At 40.6% G+C, this 15,066-nt stretch overlaps 1 protein-coding gene across 1 annotated transcript in view; it reads left to right on the top strand.

The window, feature by feature from the left end:
- SHPRH (SNF2 histone linker PHD RING helicase) overlaps positions 1-15,066 on the top strand; it is a 66,812-nt gene that overhangs the window by 21,745 nt on the left and 30,001 nt on the right. The window contains exons 5-14 of the mRNA XM_056852793.1: positions 154-304; positions 1,529-1,634; positions 3,054-3,310; positions 4,750-5,418; positions 6,305-6,556; positions 7,702-7,780; positions 8,305-8,468; positions 8,561-8,817; positions 11,844-11,965; positions 13,108-13,196. Coding sequence (XP_056708771.1) covers positions 154-304; positions 1,529-1,634; positions 3,054-3,310; positions 4,750-5,418; positions 6,305-6,556; positions 7,702-7,780; positions 8,305-8,468; positions 8,561-8,817; positions 11,844-11,965; positions 13,108-13,196 — 2,146 coding nt within the window. The remainder of the gene's footprint in view (positions 1-153; positions 305-1,528; positions 1,635-3,053; positions 3,311-4,749; positions 5,419-6,304; positions 6,557-7,701; positions 7,781-8,304; positions 8,469-8,560; positions 8,818-11,843; positions 11,966-13,107; positions 13,197-15,066) is intronic.

Genomic DNA, 15,066 nt, shown 5'->3' with positions numbered 1-15,066 from the left:
ACTGAATAGTCTGCTCATTCTGTAACAGATATATTGATAATTTCCCCCCTCCTTTTAGGAATGCCAGTGAAATAATTTCCTTCAGTGAAGTTTGTAGTCAGAAATTTTTCACATGTTTTAGTCTCCTCGGTTAAACTAATTTTTGGTCTTCAGCATTATCCGTGAATGCCCAGTTGCGGGACCTCAGTGGCCGGGAGGAATATTAGCAGATGAGATGGGACTTGGGAAAACTGTAGAAGTATTGGCTCTTATCCTAACACATTCTCGAAAAGATGTTAAACAGGATGCTTTGAAGTTACCTGAGGTGAGAAATCTATGATAGGTATGTGGATGAAGCCATGTTTTCTCACTACTACGGGGCATTTTCTAAAAAAAAAAGTTAACATTTGTACTCCAATATCCCTTCTGAATTTATTTATACATTGGGTTTGATCTTATATGGCAGTTCTTATTTCCTTTCACGTTGATATTAAGGAACAGTTTGGTTATGAATGTAATAACATGAAGATAGAATTATTGTGGAAAGCATGGTTATTATTCCCATATACTTTATAAGACTATTCTAATAAGAATAAACATTGTTTGAAAAAATTAGCCTTTGCCAGAAGCCAGGAAAATCCTCTCACCAATATTTTAGAATTCTTTGAGAGTAACAACAGCAAGATACGCATAATCTAGTTGACATTACTATAAAAGTATTTTATCCAGCACTTGATTATCCAGAACGCTCAGTTAAATGGCATTGCACAAAGGACAAGCTTCTCCCTGTCAGCCAGTACCCCTGTTTTTACCCCTAACAGGGGTTTAGGTTCATCTCTTTTGTCTTACAAAAAACAACATCTTTTGTCTTCTGCTGTTGCAAATACCTACGTGAAAATTGGAAGATGAGAAATCATGTCAATGCAGACTGTAAAACTGGTCCATGATTGATACGTAGTATTAGGGGACAAATTTTTTCTTTTAAAAACGATCTTTGGTGAATGTTGTTAAAGGTTAACAAAGCAGAAAATTAAGAACTGGAGTACAGCATTTATTCCCTTATTACACCTTTTAAATCTCAAACTTTTTAACTTTCTTTCTTACCACCAGTCTTAATTTTGTGTTGCAGGTAAAACAGTAGAATTTATGCCATTGCATTGCTGCAGCATTCTTTGCAAGTGCATCGCCCCATTGAGACAACTAGCACCTTCCAGAGCTGTTTTGGTTCAGGAAAATGGTGTGTGTGAGGAAAGGCAGGAGCCTTCCTCCCCTGTGCCATGGTTCCAGTCCAAATTGGGCCCCTGTGGCACTTCTAAACAGAATTGTCACAGGGAACGAGCAGTTGAGGAATGGCTGCAAGTCCCTGTGGTCAACATATGTAAAACGTAGAATCTACTTTAGCCCTGAGTTTATAGCTTATGTATAAATATATCATTGATATAGCTGTCTTGATATCTGATAACTGCCATTAAAATACTGCTTATTTGCAAGCAGTTCAGAATTGTCACTAAGCATCCATCTAACAGTATTTTAAAAAAATCTCTGTCAGGGTTTCTTGGTAAATTTCTTCATTCCACCACAACCCACTGAGGGAGATGAAAAAAAACCCATAAAGAAAATGGAACTTAAAATGAAGGAGAAAGTTCAGTATCCTAGTAAGTATTATTCCGCAAATATACTTTGCCATAACAGTGTTAGGGGTACTGAAGAGGTGACTTATTGGAATCCCAAAGGCTCCTCCTACAGCAGAAATAGAAGAAAATATTGTTGAAGCCTTTACCTTAAGCTCCAGTCTTTAGTAGTAGATAGGCGTGTGCAGGATGAAATGTGAAGTACGCTTGGTAAGATCACAATGCCCTTCATAATTGTGATCCACTTTTCAGGACAGAATTTTTAAAAGGCTTTCTGTGCATATCTCTGAATTGGGCCATGATTTATTAGCCATGGTTCAATACTACATAGTACTTTCTGCCCTTTGTCCCCTTTCCCATATGCACTCTTAAGCTAGTTCAGACATAAGATAAATTATCCAGTCAGAGTGCAGTAGCACATGTATTATACTAAAATAATCAGTTGTATCAGTTAGTCATTTTGTTTATTTAAAAGTATGTATATTTAGGCCCTCAAAAGTATCTACGACCTTGTGTAACAGCAGTATAAAATCAGCTGCACAAATATAATAAAGCAACAAAAGAATTACAACACTGCCAGGAATAAAGCACTAGAACTAAACAACAGGTGTAAAAAGTGAGTTGATCTAATTTTTCTGAATATTTCCTAAAGAGAGCCAGTGTAGTGTAGTGGTTATGAATAGTGGACGCTCATCTGAAGAACCGGATTTGATTCCCCACTCCTCCGCATGAGCGGCAAACTAATCTGGTGGACTGGGTTGCTTTTCCCACTCCTACACATGAGGCCAAGTGGGTGACCTTGGTAGGGGCTGTAGAACATCTGCTTGGCATGCAGAAGGTCCCAGGTTCAATCCCCGGCATCTTCAGTTAAAGGGACCAAGCAAGTAGGTGATGTGAAAGACCTCTTCCTGAGACCCTGGAGAGACTCTGTTGGTCTGAGCAGAGAATACTGACTTTGATGGACCAAGGGTCTGATTCAGTATAAGTCAGCTTCATGTGTTAATGTGTTGTCTCTGAACTCTCTCTGTTGTGGGGAGAGAAAGCGAAGGAGATTGTAAGCTGGTTTGATTCTCCTTAAAAAGTAGAGAAAGTTGGCATATAAAAACCAACTCTCCTTCCTTCTAAAATGAACATAATTTTTAGATTACTAAAAAATGAACGAAGCAATTAATAGCAGCCACCAAATTTTTCCTTTGCATTTACTGTCATATTGAATCTACAGAAAATCTATCAATTCAGAGCTGATCCTAAATTGGTTGAGATTCCCTAATAGTTTGAAATTTTATGAATATTTGTTCAGTTTTGTTCATTTAAACTTTGTAGTAATTGATTATAAACGGAAATTAACAGAAACCCAATTATAAAAATACGGTTAAGCCAGCGATTCCTAAATATAATTATGTTGCAGCCTCTTTATTATTATCTGTTTATTCCTTTATGCAGGTTTGCGAATAATGCTCTTAACAGCTATAAAGGAAATGAAAGTAAAAAAGGGAGCATCCATTTTTGCTATTTTTAAGTATGTCCATGCTGTATACAAATATGACATACAACGAAACCGTCGGATTCTTAAAAGAACTTTGGAAAAACTAATTGCAGAGAAAGTAGTAGAACAGGTCAAAGGCCATGGTCTTGCAGGCTCTTTTAAATTGGGCAGAAACTACAAGGAACAGAAGTTTTGCAGTAGACCCAAGAAGCAGGTAAGCTGGGAGACTAATCATTTTTCAGATAGGAAATAATCTAGATTTTACTGCTTCTATATAATTGTTGAGCTTTACATTGAGGCTGCTTCAGGAGGGAAAGGATACAGTAGCATGAATGGGAGTGCACGGCATTCATGTGGGAATGGCTATATGGGTGATTTTATCTGGTCTTTCCACTGCAGGTTTTCCTGCACTTTCCTTAATAGCCACAGTCCCAATTTATTTTGCTGTAAGGTATCTCCAGAACTATCCCAAGGCAATTTGAAAAGGTGGAAAAAGCTTTAACTAGTTTAGACCAAGAAGAACTGAGTGTAGCCTTGATGAACGAGGACGGGTGCAAATACATATAATGGAAAGTGACATCCTTAGGTATAATGCAAGTTGATGGATTAATGAATCATAAAGGCACCATACTCCAACTGAGGCTGGATTCCGCCCCCCACCCCCCAATATTATTTCTTTAGTATTTATTTACAAAATTTGTGTCCCATGTTACTGTCCTTACAAGGGCCATCAAGGCAGCTAACAATTTAAAACGTGTGATAAAATTACATTATAAAACCATTATAATAAACTCCCCTCTCAAACATCTCATTAAAAAAACTTTAAAGACTTAAAAAACAGAGTTAAAATACATACAAAACATAAAACATTGGTTAGGAAGGAGGTTCATTGAGGGAATGGCAAACGAAACAAAAAGTCTTCACCCACTGATGGAAATCACAACAGAAGGGGACAGATGAAGACAGAGGAGACAGTTACAGAGCTTTGGCACCATGACCAAGAAGGCCCTCTCCCAGGTTGCCAACTGCCTACTCTCAGAAGGCGTACCTAAAGCAAGGCCTCTGAAGTTGACCATAGTGGTCGGGCAATTTACTAAAGGATTAGGCAGTCCTTCAGGTATGCTGGTACCAAACCATATAGGGCTTTAAAGGTCAAGACCAGCACCTTAAATTGTGCCCAGGAACAAACTGGAAGCCAGTGTAGGTGGGTCAAGACTGGAGTGATACTCCAGTTATAGGCTATTAGGCTATAATGATGCTGAATTAGATAACAGAAAATAGAGTGGTGTTGTATTTTTTAAAATGTGGTTTAGCATGCATAATTTAAAAAAACTTGTAGAAATAATTAAAGATGCAAAATATGCACAGGCCCTAAATATGCATGTTGTTCCCATTCAACTTCATCCCCTGCCACCACCTTGGATGTTACAAAGGCTAGGATCCAGATCTCCAAATTCAGCAGTCAACGTGCGTAATGGAGGAAGTTCTGGTTTCCCTTCCTAGTGTAGTTGCTCATGGCCACCTCAAAATGCTCTTGGAGGAAATGAGCAATGCCACCATACAGGGAAGGGTCTTCTGTTCTCAGTCACAGGGTTGGCAATTTGGTCATACTACATTTCAGCTTGTTTTCTTCTTTTTTTAAAAAAAAATCAGAAAATAAGTTCAAATCAGATCCAGAAAAAAGCTTTGCACGAACAGAAAAATGAAACCAAAGAATTGGAAGATAAGGACACAACTTCTGCAGATGTTCTTAAATCACCTCTGCCGGCAGAAGAACATGATTACTGTACAACCAGCAACTATAACAGAAGTTCGAAATTTGATCCAAAGAGATGGAAAGCTGAAGATACCCAAGATAGACCTGTGGGCCCAGAGTCTACTGACTTGCAGCACCACGTGCTAATTTCCAAAGACAAAACACACAGTGTTACTGACATTTCTAAGAACTCTGAGGAAGTTGACGAGCAAAAAGAACAGTCTCCGGTCTCCCAAGGACACACTAGCACTTTTGTACAACATCCTGGTTCCATTTTTCCGTTCAACACATCTGACTACCGCTTTGAATGCATCTGTGGCAAGCTTGGCTTAGTAGACTATAAGGCACGTGTTCAGTGCCTAAACTGTCACCTGTGGCAGCATGCTGAGTGTGTGAACTATAAAGAGGAAAATCTGAAGATCAAGCCCTTTTACTGTCCACATTGCCTTGTAGCAATGAAACCAGTTCCCACAGGAGCGACTCTGATCATCTCTCCTAGTTCTATATGTCACCAGTGGGTCGATGAGATCAACAGGCATGTGAGATCATCCTCCCTTCGAGTGCTGGTAGGATTGCTTAATTGAAAAGAGTGTTACGTGTATTATGGTCTTTGCTGTTTAGAAAGTGTTTTAGATGAGTTACAGCAGTTAGTCACTGAGAGGGTGGAGTGGGAATATATTTCCATCCGAGTGTTTTGCTGCCTTGTAAATGTTATAATTATCAGTTGTTCAGTAGAATTAATGTTCATGGCAATCCTTAAGAATTTTTGGGAGGCCATTAGAAATACCAGAAAGTTCTGGCATTTGCCAGTAAATATGCTTGTAAAGGGGTACTGTTTTACATCTTGGTTATAATGCTAAACTAAAACTAAACTGTCTCAGTTTCTGAGATACATTCTGAAGAAGTGAGCTGTGGCTCACAAAAGCTCATACCCTGCCAGAAATTTTGTTAGTCTTTAAGGTGCTACTGGACTCTTGCTCTTTTATACTGAGATTCATTCATTTGTCTTATTGTCGTAAATTCTCCATGTCAGGCTCATTTTGGTAGCTGAGGTATGTTTCTTTAGTGGGATTAAATATAGAGTGTTGGATTTACTTCTTTTAGGATATTTAGATGATGATTGCTTTTTTTCTTTCATGAATCACATGTGTCCAACATGCCTTTTATTATGTTTTCTCAGTCATTTCTTAATCCCATTATCACTTTTTCCTCTGGTGTTCTTTAAGAGCTGTTAATTGTCGATGTAGTCACTTTTTGCTTGTTTGTTAGAACACATCAACTGTCAGATAATTGCATTTTTAAACCATATTTACTCAACACTTTCATCATGTTAATAAAATGTACTTGTAAAACAGTGGTCTTCAGGGAACTGTCTCTTCCCCTCCCCCACAGCTAGGAATCTCCTAATTGCCATCATTTACACTGTTGTGCTTTGTGCAAACATCCCTATAGGTTTATCAAGGAGTAAAGAAACATGGTTTCCTGCAGCCTCACATCTTGGCAGAGCAGGAAGTAGTGATCACCACCTATGATGTCCTTCGTAGTGAGCTGAACTATGTGGACATTCCTCACAGCAATAGTGAAGATGGCCGCCGGTTCAGAAACCAGAAACGGTATATGGCTATTCCAAGCCCCTTGGTAGCAGTGGAGTGGTGGCGAATTTGTCTGGATGAAGCACAAATGGTAGAATGCACCACTGCAAAGGTGAGAGAGACTCTCTTGGGTATACTGCAGTTGAACATGAAAAGCATTAAATGTAAAAAAAACAAACCCAAAAATGAGAAGCCTACTTGCATAGCCTTTAGCACACAGAGATGTAAATTTGCCCTTGTTCATCCTTCCAAGGTGACTAATGATCTATTTTCCCTTGGAGGTGCTTGCTATTAAATGTTTTCTCTGTTAGAGGTTTGACTGGCTATGAAGTACTGTCCTTATTTTAAAAAATCACTTAGCATAATTTATTCTGACAGTTTAAAGAACTAGGTCATCATGCCTTTTGCACCACTTCATAGTTTAAAGCAAGATGTTAGTCAGTTTAATGCCCGTCTAAAGAGGCACAGGGTCTGCCCTTGGGTCTAGAAGCTGTAAAACTGTCTGCGTTGACTAAAGAGGAGCTGGGCAGAGGGAGACTGATGAATATTTCCAACTGAACACTTCACTGTCAGGAAGAAAATAAGTTTTGTCAGACACCTGGGAAGCAGAATGAGAAAAGATGTGGGAGAAAGGCATCCAAAGAAGAAAGGAAGAGAAGGTGGAGATGGAGGGCCTGAGCAGCAGCAACCTAGGGACAAGGTGTGGAAGGGGAAGAAGAAGGGAAGAACTGAGGACAAAAGACAGTACTGGAAAAGCTGGATACAAAGACAAAGCTCTTTTTGATGGATGCACAGAGTATGGGAAGCTGCAAGGAGAATAAATACTAGGAAGCTGGAAAGGAAAGGGTTCTAATTGGGGGTGGTTGTGAACGCTATTTCAGTACGTCAGTTCTTGCAGCTCATTACATAAGCTGTTTCAACCCTCAACAGTATGCACTGCTGCATCTCGGCTTATGGGCCCATGCAACCTTCAGGGAAACTCTAGCCTTCACTTTTCTACTTGGATGTCTTCAGTAGAGCAGAAGTAGGAAGTCACCATCTAGTCAGGCTCTTAATAGAGTTATAAACCTCCCCACATATGCACACTTCACTGTCCACAAGATGCTGAACTTGAAATTGTTTAAGATGTAACTAGCCACCATCTTTTTTAACACAAGTGTTACCGTTCTATCTTTTACCCTGTATTGATGACATCATGAGGTAAACTTCTTTCCTAGCTCTTGTGGACTTTCAGTATATTTTGTCATCTTTTATTAGGCTGCAGAAATGGCTCTCCGTTTGAGTGGAATCAATCGCTGGTGTGTCAGTGGCACACCTGTTCAGCGAGGATTGGAAGGTGAATGATGCAGCTAATCTTTTCCCTCTGTCAACAAGTAAACAGTAGTTTTGAAGGGTAAAACATCAAGGGTACGATTGTCCAATGTCACTTCTGAACAATCTGCATGAGCATTCTGCCCTACTGTGATCTCATAAAATAATGTCACCGTATCTCCTTCAGTATTGTTGTCTGTGCTTGTACAAACACCACTCTTCTGGTTTTTTGGGCTGGTGGGTAATGGTTAAATTTGTGATCTAGTGCTCATGTTTTTAGAAAATATCAATGCTGTGGATGAATTTCTGAAAGGATATGTGTGTATTTGTAAAGAAACACAGTTTATTTCAACAACTGGTAAAGAAGGGGCTCTGAAGCAGCCACTCAGTTTAATCTTTTCTCCCCGTCCCCTAAAGAAAATGACCTTTGAGATAATTTAACTTTTCAGGATGATGATTTTGGAACTAGATTTTGGAATATTAGTGTTTTGTTTTAAAATATTTATCACAAACTTGCATGTATTAAAACATGTTCTTCCTCTTTCACAGATTTATATGGATTAGTGCTTTTTCTTGGAGCTGATCCTTACTGGGTAAAATATTGGTGGGATCAGCTTCTGTATCGACCCTACTGCAGGAAAAAAACCCAGCCTCTCTACAACTTCATAGCCAAGATAATGTGGAGGTCAGCAAAGAAGGACGTGATTGACCAAGTAAATACTTAGGTTCTAAGATGGCTTTCAGAGATAATATTTTTTTCCATCTAAAGCTTCGGTTGTTTATTTATTGTTTCCTTTATGCTTAGATTCAGATTCCTGCTCAAACAGAAGATACACACTGGCTTCACTTTTCTCCTGTGGAGAGACACTTTTATCACCGCCAGCATGAGGTGTGCTGCCAGGATGCTCTGGCAAAATTCAGGAAGATTTCTGATTGGTCCCTCAAGCTTAGCAGCCTGGATAGGAGGACAGTTGCTTCTATTCTGTATCCTTTGTTACGCCTGAGACAAGCCTGCTGTCATCCGCAAGCTGTTCGTGGAGAATTCTTGCCTCTGCAGAAAAGGTTAGTTCTGTTGCTGCTCAAAGTGGATCTCCACCACTATTTACTAATATTTATCTAAATGCTCATCTTGGTGGTAATCATTCTAAAGCCGGCTGGTGGATAAAATTCATCAGGATCAATACATGAAGGAGATGGCTGTAATTCTTTAGTGGGGTGATGTGCTAAGCAAGGACTCTAGCAATTGTAGAGTGCTCTGCTCTCAAAGCTGTGCTTTCATAACTGTACTCCCAAGCACTCTGTAAGCACCATGAAAAGGTAAAGGTTCCCTGTGCAAGCACCGGGTCATTACTGACCCATGGCGTGATGCCACATCCCGACGTTTTCTAGGCAAACTTTGTTTGCGGGGTGGTTTGCCAGTGCCTTCCCCAGTCATCTTCCCTTTACCCCCAGCAAGCTGGGTGCTCATTTTACCGACCTCGGAAGGATAGAAGGCTGAGTCAACCTTGAGCCGGCTACCTGAAACCAACTTCCGTTGGGATCGAACTCAGGTCGTGAGCAGAGCTTGGACTGCAGTACTGCAGCTTACCACTCTGCGCCACGGGGCCCCTAAGCATCATATACACTCATTCAAAAGATGTATATATTCTACATAGGGGAGAAGAGATGAGAACACACTCAAATATAGCCAACAGAGTTTTTGTGCATCACCAAATTAATTGTAAACGTTGGTGGTGACTGAAGTTCATGGGTTTGATCACATGAAGTGCAAGGTCATGGATGTGGATCTTTCCCAGCAACCCCTCCCCGCAGCAGCCCCAAGTTCTCTCAAACGCAGATACTGGAGATTACCAGATGCTCATGAACAAAAAGCACATGACCTATGGGGCTGTACGGTGGAGGTGAAATTGCCCTATCTTATTCTTGTGCCAGTGGGAAACCTGCTGGCAAAAGAGAAAGACCGAGACAATTTCACTCAATTCCTCCTTCTCAGTGCAGATTGGCTGCCTGAGTGGCTTTTTGTCCACGCAGGTCTTACAATCTCCAGCTCTTTTTGGAGGCCTCGGGGAGGCTGATGGAGAATGGGAAGGGCGGGACACGATCCATGGCAGCCAGTGTGCTCCTACCTCATGGAATCCAACCTTCTGTTTTTACCAGTGTGCAGAGCTGAAATGCCATCAGCCTTTGAATTTATCTACTTTTAACTATTAGTTTTAAATAATACATTTTGAAAGAATTAGAAGGGGAAAGAGCTGAATTATGCAAAAAGATGTATCTTGTTGACGTTTGATCCATAACCTTCCATTGGTCCTGGTATTCTCCTTGTATTGCTTACCTCGGTTGCAACGTTGTTGCTAGCTCTGTGTGCCTTTAGGGCAGGAGGTCCTCAGAAAGGTTTAATTTGCGAGGGGTCTGAGAGTTTCTTGCCAAGCTGAGGTTTTGCTAGAGCACAGAGGCAGTTCTTAGTACTTTCCCTACATCTCCAGACCTTTCTGTCTTGATGCTGACAAGGGTCTGACTCCGTCGCATGTAGTTGGACCTGTAGAGTAGCAGAAGTTGGCAATGATGGTTTGGGGGTGAGGGTTTCAGTATTGGAGGTCTGCTGACTGGTGCATCTATTTTCCTTTACCTTGAAAGTCAGTGCTATCTTTAATCACTGGAGAGCAGGAGTCCTTTTGAAGTATGCATCGGTTTAAGTGGAATGGGCTGTATTTTGGATGTTTTTGAGGTTATTAGTAGTGCCACATTAATTTTCTGTCAACTAAATAACCCAAATAATTTACTGAATTGTTTGACTCAACTGTTTACAACAAAGCCAGCAGCGCTGAATGATCTTTCACAGTGCCCAGCATCAATTAAGATCCAATTAAAAATTCACAGTTTGATTTGTAACAAAGAAATAATAGTGCTGATTAATCAATTAATGCTTTTAAACCTTACAAATTACTGGTTTCCACACTTTGGTCCTGGAGATGAAATAAAGTTCAGTAGGAAATTTGTTACTGCTGACAATTTATACTCTGATGGCTTCAGAACTGTTAATGGTAGTAAACATTAATGGTGTTTTTTTTTTTGTTGGGGCGGGAGAGCATCAGCACGCATTTGCACTAGCCCTTTCCATGTTAGTGTTGCTGCAAGTTTAAGGACTGTATAGGTCAGGCATAGCAGCTCTAGCCTTAAATGTTCTATCTGTCTGTCCAAGAACACCATAAATATCAGAAGAATGTTCACGGGTGGCAGTCCCATAGCAACAGCAGTGGGAAGAGTTCAGCAACAAAACAAGTAGTTCCTATAAAAAGCACCACATTTTAAAAAGACTGTCTCTATGCGCTTTTCTTTTCAGAGCAGCCAACCATTCCTAAAGCAGGAAAATGAAAGAGCTCATGGGTATCTTTTGTGTCACTGTGCACAAAAACGAAAGAACTCCCAAGCGCCAGGAATTTTGACGAGTAGAAAGAAAGACAACAAATAGGGAGCCGTTTACTTTATCACACCTTTATATGGTTATCAAGCTAGTTCATGATTGCTTTTATATCTTTCCTTCTCAGTAGAAATCATATATGGGGTCCCCAGGCCATCTTTTATCCAGGAAAGCAGAACACAAAACTTCTTGCTTCTTTTTTTAAAGATTGAATGATTTCAGGCCTCTTAATAAATATATATCTTTCTTAGAGCATAACTTCTAGAAATGCACATTTTTAACCTTCCTAAATTCTTTTCAGCTCTTGTTCCGAATTAAGAACTTTGATTCCCTTTGACTCCTTTTCTCATTGTAATCTCATGCTGCATTGGTCCTAGTTAGTCATAGCACTTTCAACAGTCACTGTAGCCTCCTCCCACCTCTCTGATCTTGTAAATGTAATGTGTCTGAATAAAAACAGTATCTACACACCTCCTGCATAATAATTGGCAGCCACTTGGAAAATAAACAAATATTAAGGATGAGCAGTCAAACAGCATTTTCAAACATTAGCAGTTCGGGCAGTGAATGAAACAGCTTCCATCAAGTATGTTTTTAAGGAGGGGCAGTCTTATGATCTCTGGAATATCCTGCATGTCTTCAGTTGATGTTTGGGTTTCTGTTCCAGTACAATGACCATGGAGGAGCTTCTAACATCGTTGCAGAAAAAATGTCGGACAGAATGTGAGGAAGTTCACAGACAACTCGTCTGTGCCCTGAATGGCTTAGCTGGTATTCACATAATTAAAGGTAAAATAAGTGCAACATAATTCAGGGTAGACCTCGTAAATGTGTTCAGCCAATATTAAGATTAATGACGCTTTCTTCAGAAATTAGTCTATCTGAACTTACTTGATTCAGATTCCTCCTTGCAGTAGGCTGTTAGGCTGGCTACAGCGGCCTGATATGAATATTCCGAAATGTGTAGTTGGTAGTGTCTTGGCTTTGATGGTAAGAACTTAATTTCATCTAAAACACATGGTGTATTTAAAAAAAAACAAAGTATACTAGTGACTTGATCCAAGACAGCCATTGAGCAAGCAGATGGGTTCTCCTGTCCAGACAATGTAGAAGGCAACTATTCCTGTCAGTTCTCCCTCCCCTGCTATGTACTGTGCTGTTCCCAAGGACTTCCTGAAAGGCAGGTCAAGCATTGGGAGGAGGGCAGATGGAGGTTGCCGTAGGACAGGAGAAGCAGGAAAGCCACATTCAGTGAATGGAACTTCACCATGGTTCACTGCACCCAAGCTAGTGGGCTTTGCATTATTTTCTTACTGATGTTTAATACGGCTGTTTTTCTTTTTCATAAGTCTCTTACAGATTTTTAAATACAAAGCAGATAATAAAATTTCAACAAATTATTTTAATACATTGAAACTAACTAGAGTAGTTTAATCTCTCTCTCTCCCATTCTCTCTCTCTCTCACACACACACACACTCACTCTCTCTCACTCTCTTTATGAAATGACAGTGGTTTTCACAGATACATGAAATGCATAATAATAGTCAACATTACCCATAGAAAATTAAATAGAAGACATATGACTACAAAACAAGGCCATTGTCAGCAGTAAAAACAAAAACGAGTTGGTTAAATGCCTGCCAGAAAAATTATTTGCATCTCTTTTGTAAGGAGATTTTTAAAAAGACACTCTTGCTTCTACTGAAATTAAAATTCATGTTAAGTAGAACTTTTAAAATGGTGTTTTCACAGTGGAATTTATTCTGTGGTGTAAGCTCTTTTTTAGTTTATTTCATGAGTGAAGCACAGATATTTATAATTAAGAGCTTGCTTGAAAGAAAGCCCTTATGGTATTGCACATCTACTTGAAGTGGACATCTGGCACATTGAAATCCCTTTGATCTGGTCTAAAGCATTTTCATTTTTCAGGTGAATATGCATTGGCAGCAGAATTGTATAGAGAAGTGCTGCGTTCCTCAGAAGAGCACAAAGAAAAGCTCAAAACTGACTCACTGCAAGTATGTACACAAGCTCTGAAACAGCTTGTTAAACCAATGCAAAAACTTTGACAGTTCGGGGGCTTTATTTCCTTTTTATTTATTTCCTCATTGTCACCAGGCATATAGTTTTGTACTTAAACCATATCCGTTTTATATTAGTGCCACCTGCTGTTCTCCTTAAGAGGTTAACTAATTCATTTATTAGAAATCATGACTCTTCAGTGTAAAACATGCATGTGTATCACTTATGAATTAACAGGAGCTAAGAAAAGAAACCATCAGGTCCCTGCTTGGATGTATTCTCGCTCAGAGGGAGAAGGGCATCTTCATTATGGGTGTTTCCTTTTCCTCTTATCTCGGGAGGCAGGAACCAAATATTTAAATTTTTCTGACCTCTGAGGGTAAACGCCCCCTTGTGATCAGTTCTATTTCCTGCCTTGAACGGGAGAGCAGCCTTCTAGCAGCTCTCTGCTACAGAAATAATAGAGAAACCTTAACCTTACTTATTAGACCTAAAAATATTCTTATTTTAACAAACCTAACTAATCTACTACTCAATTCTATTTACTGTCTTAATTTTCTGCCTATTCTCCTCAGAAGGGTCTTTTCCCGCCCCCCCCCCCAAAAAAAAATGGCAGATCGGCATCAGGACAGCTTTATAGCGCCTGCCAATTTAGACCCTAGCCTGCTAGTGGCCTTACCACTACAATTAGATGAACCCTTGGACAGTCACTCTGGTGACCTGAGGACCAAAACTCAAAAGGGAAAGGCAAAAGCGGCAAGAACGGCGCAGGCAAGTACAAACGGCTTGGCTCGACCGCTAACAAGCGCGCCAAATGCCTGCTGCAAAATGCACGCTGCTCTGCCGCGCCTGAAAGACGCAACTGCCAGATCGCAACAGAAAGCGGCCGGGAGAAAACAGCGGCGGTAGCCGCTCCTCCCACACAGCATGAACGGGGGAAATGAAGGAGGCTGGCGGCTCGCCTTTTTGCCTCGCCCGCCGTGCTCCGTCCTTAGGCGGCTCGCCTATTGTTATTCAAGGACGGGAAGCAGCCAGGAGAACACAGCGGCTATAGCCACTTCTCCCACACTGCACAAACGGGGAAAATGAAGGAGGCTGGCGGCTCGCCTTTTTGCCTCGCAATGCTCCGTCCTCAGGCGGCTCGCCTATTATTATTCAAGGACGGGAAGCATCAACTGAGACATCGACTGCCGGTAAGGTGACTTCTGCCTGAGATCCTGGTGAGCCAATCACCAGTCCAAGTAGTACCAAGATTGTACGTGCTGGCCAGCCTAAGCAGCGCTGAAAGCTAATTCACGGTCACAAAATTGCCAATTGGTACCCAGACTGTCTATAGTATTTAATGCAGAAGATTTCCTTCTGCATTGGCATAAAACCTAGCTACTCTTGATCTCTCAGAGGACTCAGAGTGGGAGAAAAGGCTCCAGATAGGTTTGTGCCAGCGCTTGATTATTTCTAACTCTGTTGAAAGCAGAGCGGGAGAAACCAATGGCACCCATACAATGCTCCACAGCCTCTAGGAAGCCTTTATATTTGGTTTATCGGTGCTTCTAAAATTCTAAAAGTGCCTTCAGTAGAATCACCTGTCACTGCCTTCACTCCTTCAACCTTGTTACATGGCCTTGCCATGATTAGGGACCCTACAGATAGGAAGGCAGAGTTAGCAGGCATAAATGCTCAGAGGCCTTGGCACTCACTATCAAGCGCTTCTATCACATCTGCCCTAGTATACAGAGCGGCAATAATTTGGACTAGGAAGTTATATCAACTTTTTCCACAGGAAGAAAGAAACGCCTTTACAGGAGTACCCATGTTTTTTGAGAGTGGTATTCTTTCTAACTGATTCGAACTTCGATACCATGCCAT

The sequence above is a fragment of the Euleptes europaea genome, chromosome 7 (assembly GCF_029931775.1).
Source record: "Euleptes europaea isolate rEulEur1 chromosome 7, rEulEur1.hap1, whole genome shotgun sequence".
Taxonomy (NCBI): domain Eukaryota; kingdom Metazoa; phylum Chordata; class Lepidosauria; order Squamata; family Sphaerodactylidae; genus Euleptes; species Euleptes europaea.
Note: the sequence above shows the minus strand (reverse complement) of the source record. Positions and strands in the feature narration are given on the sequence as shown.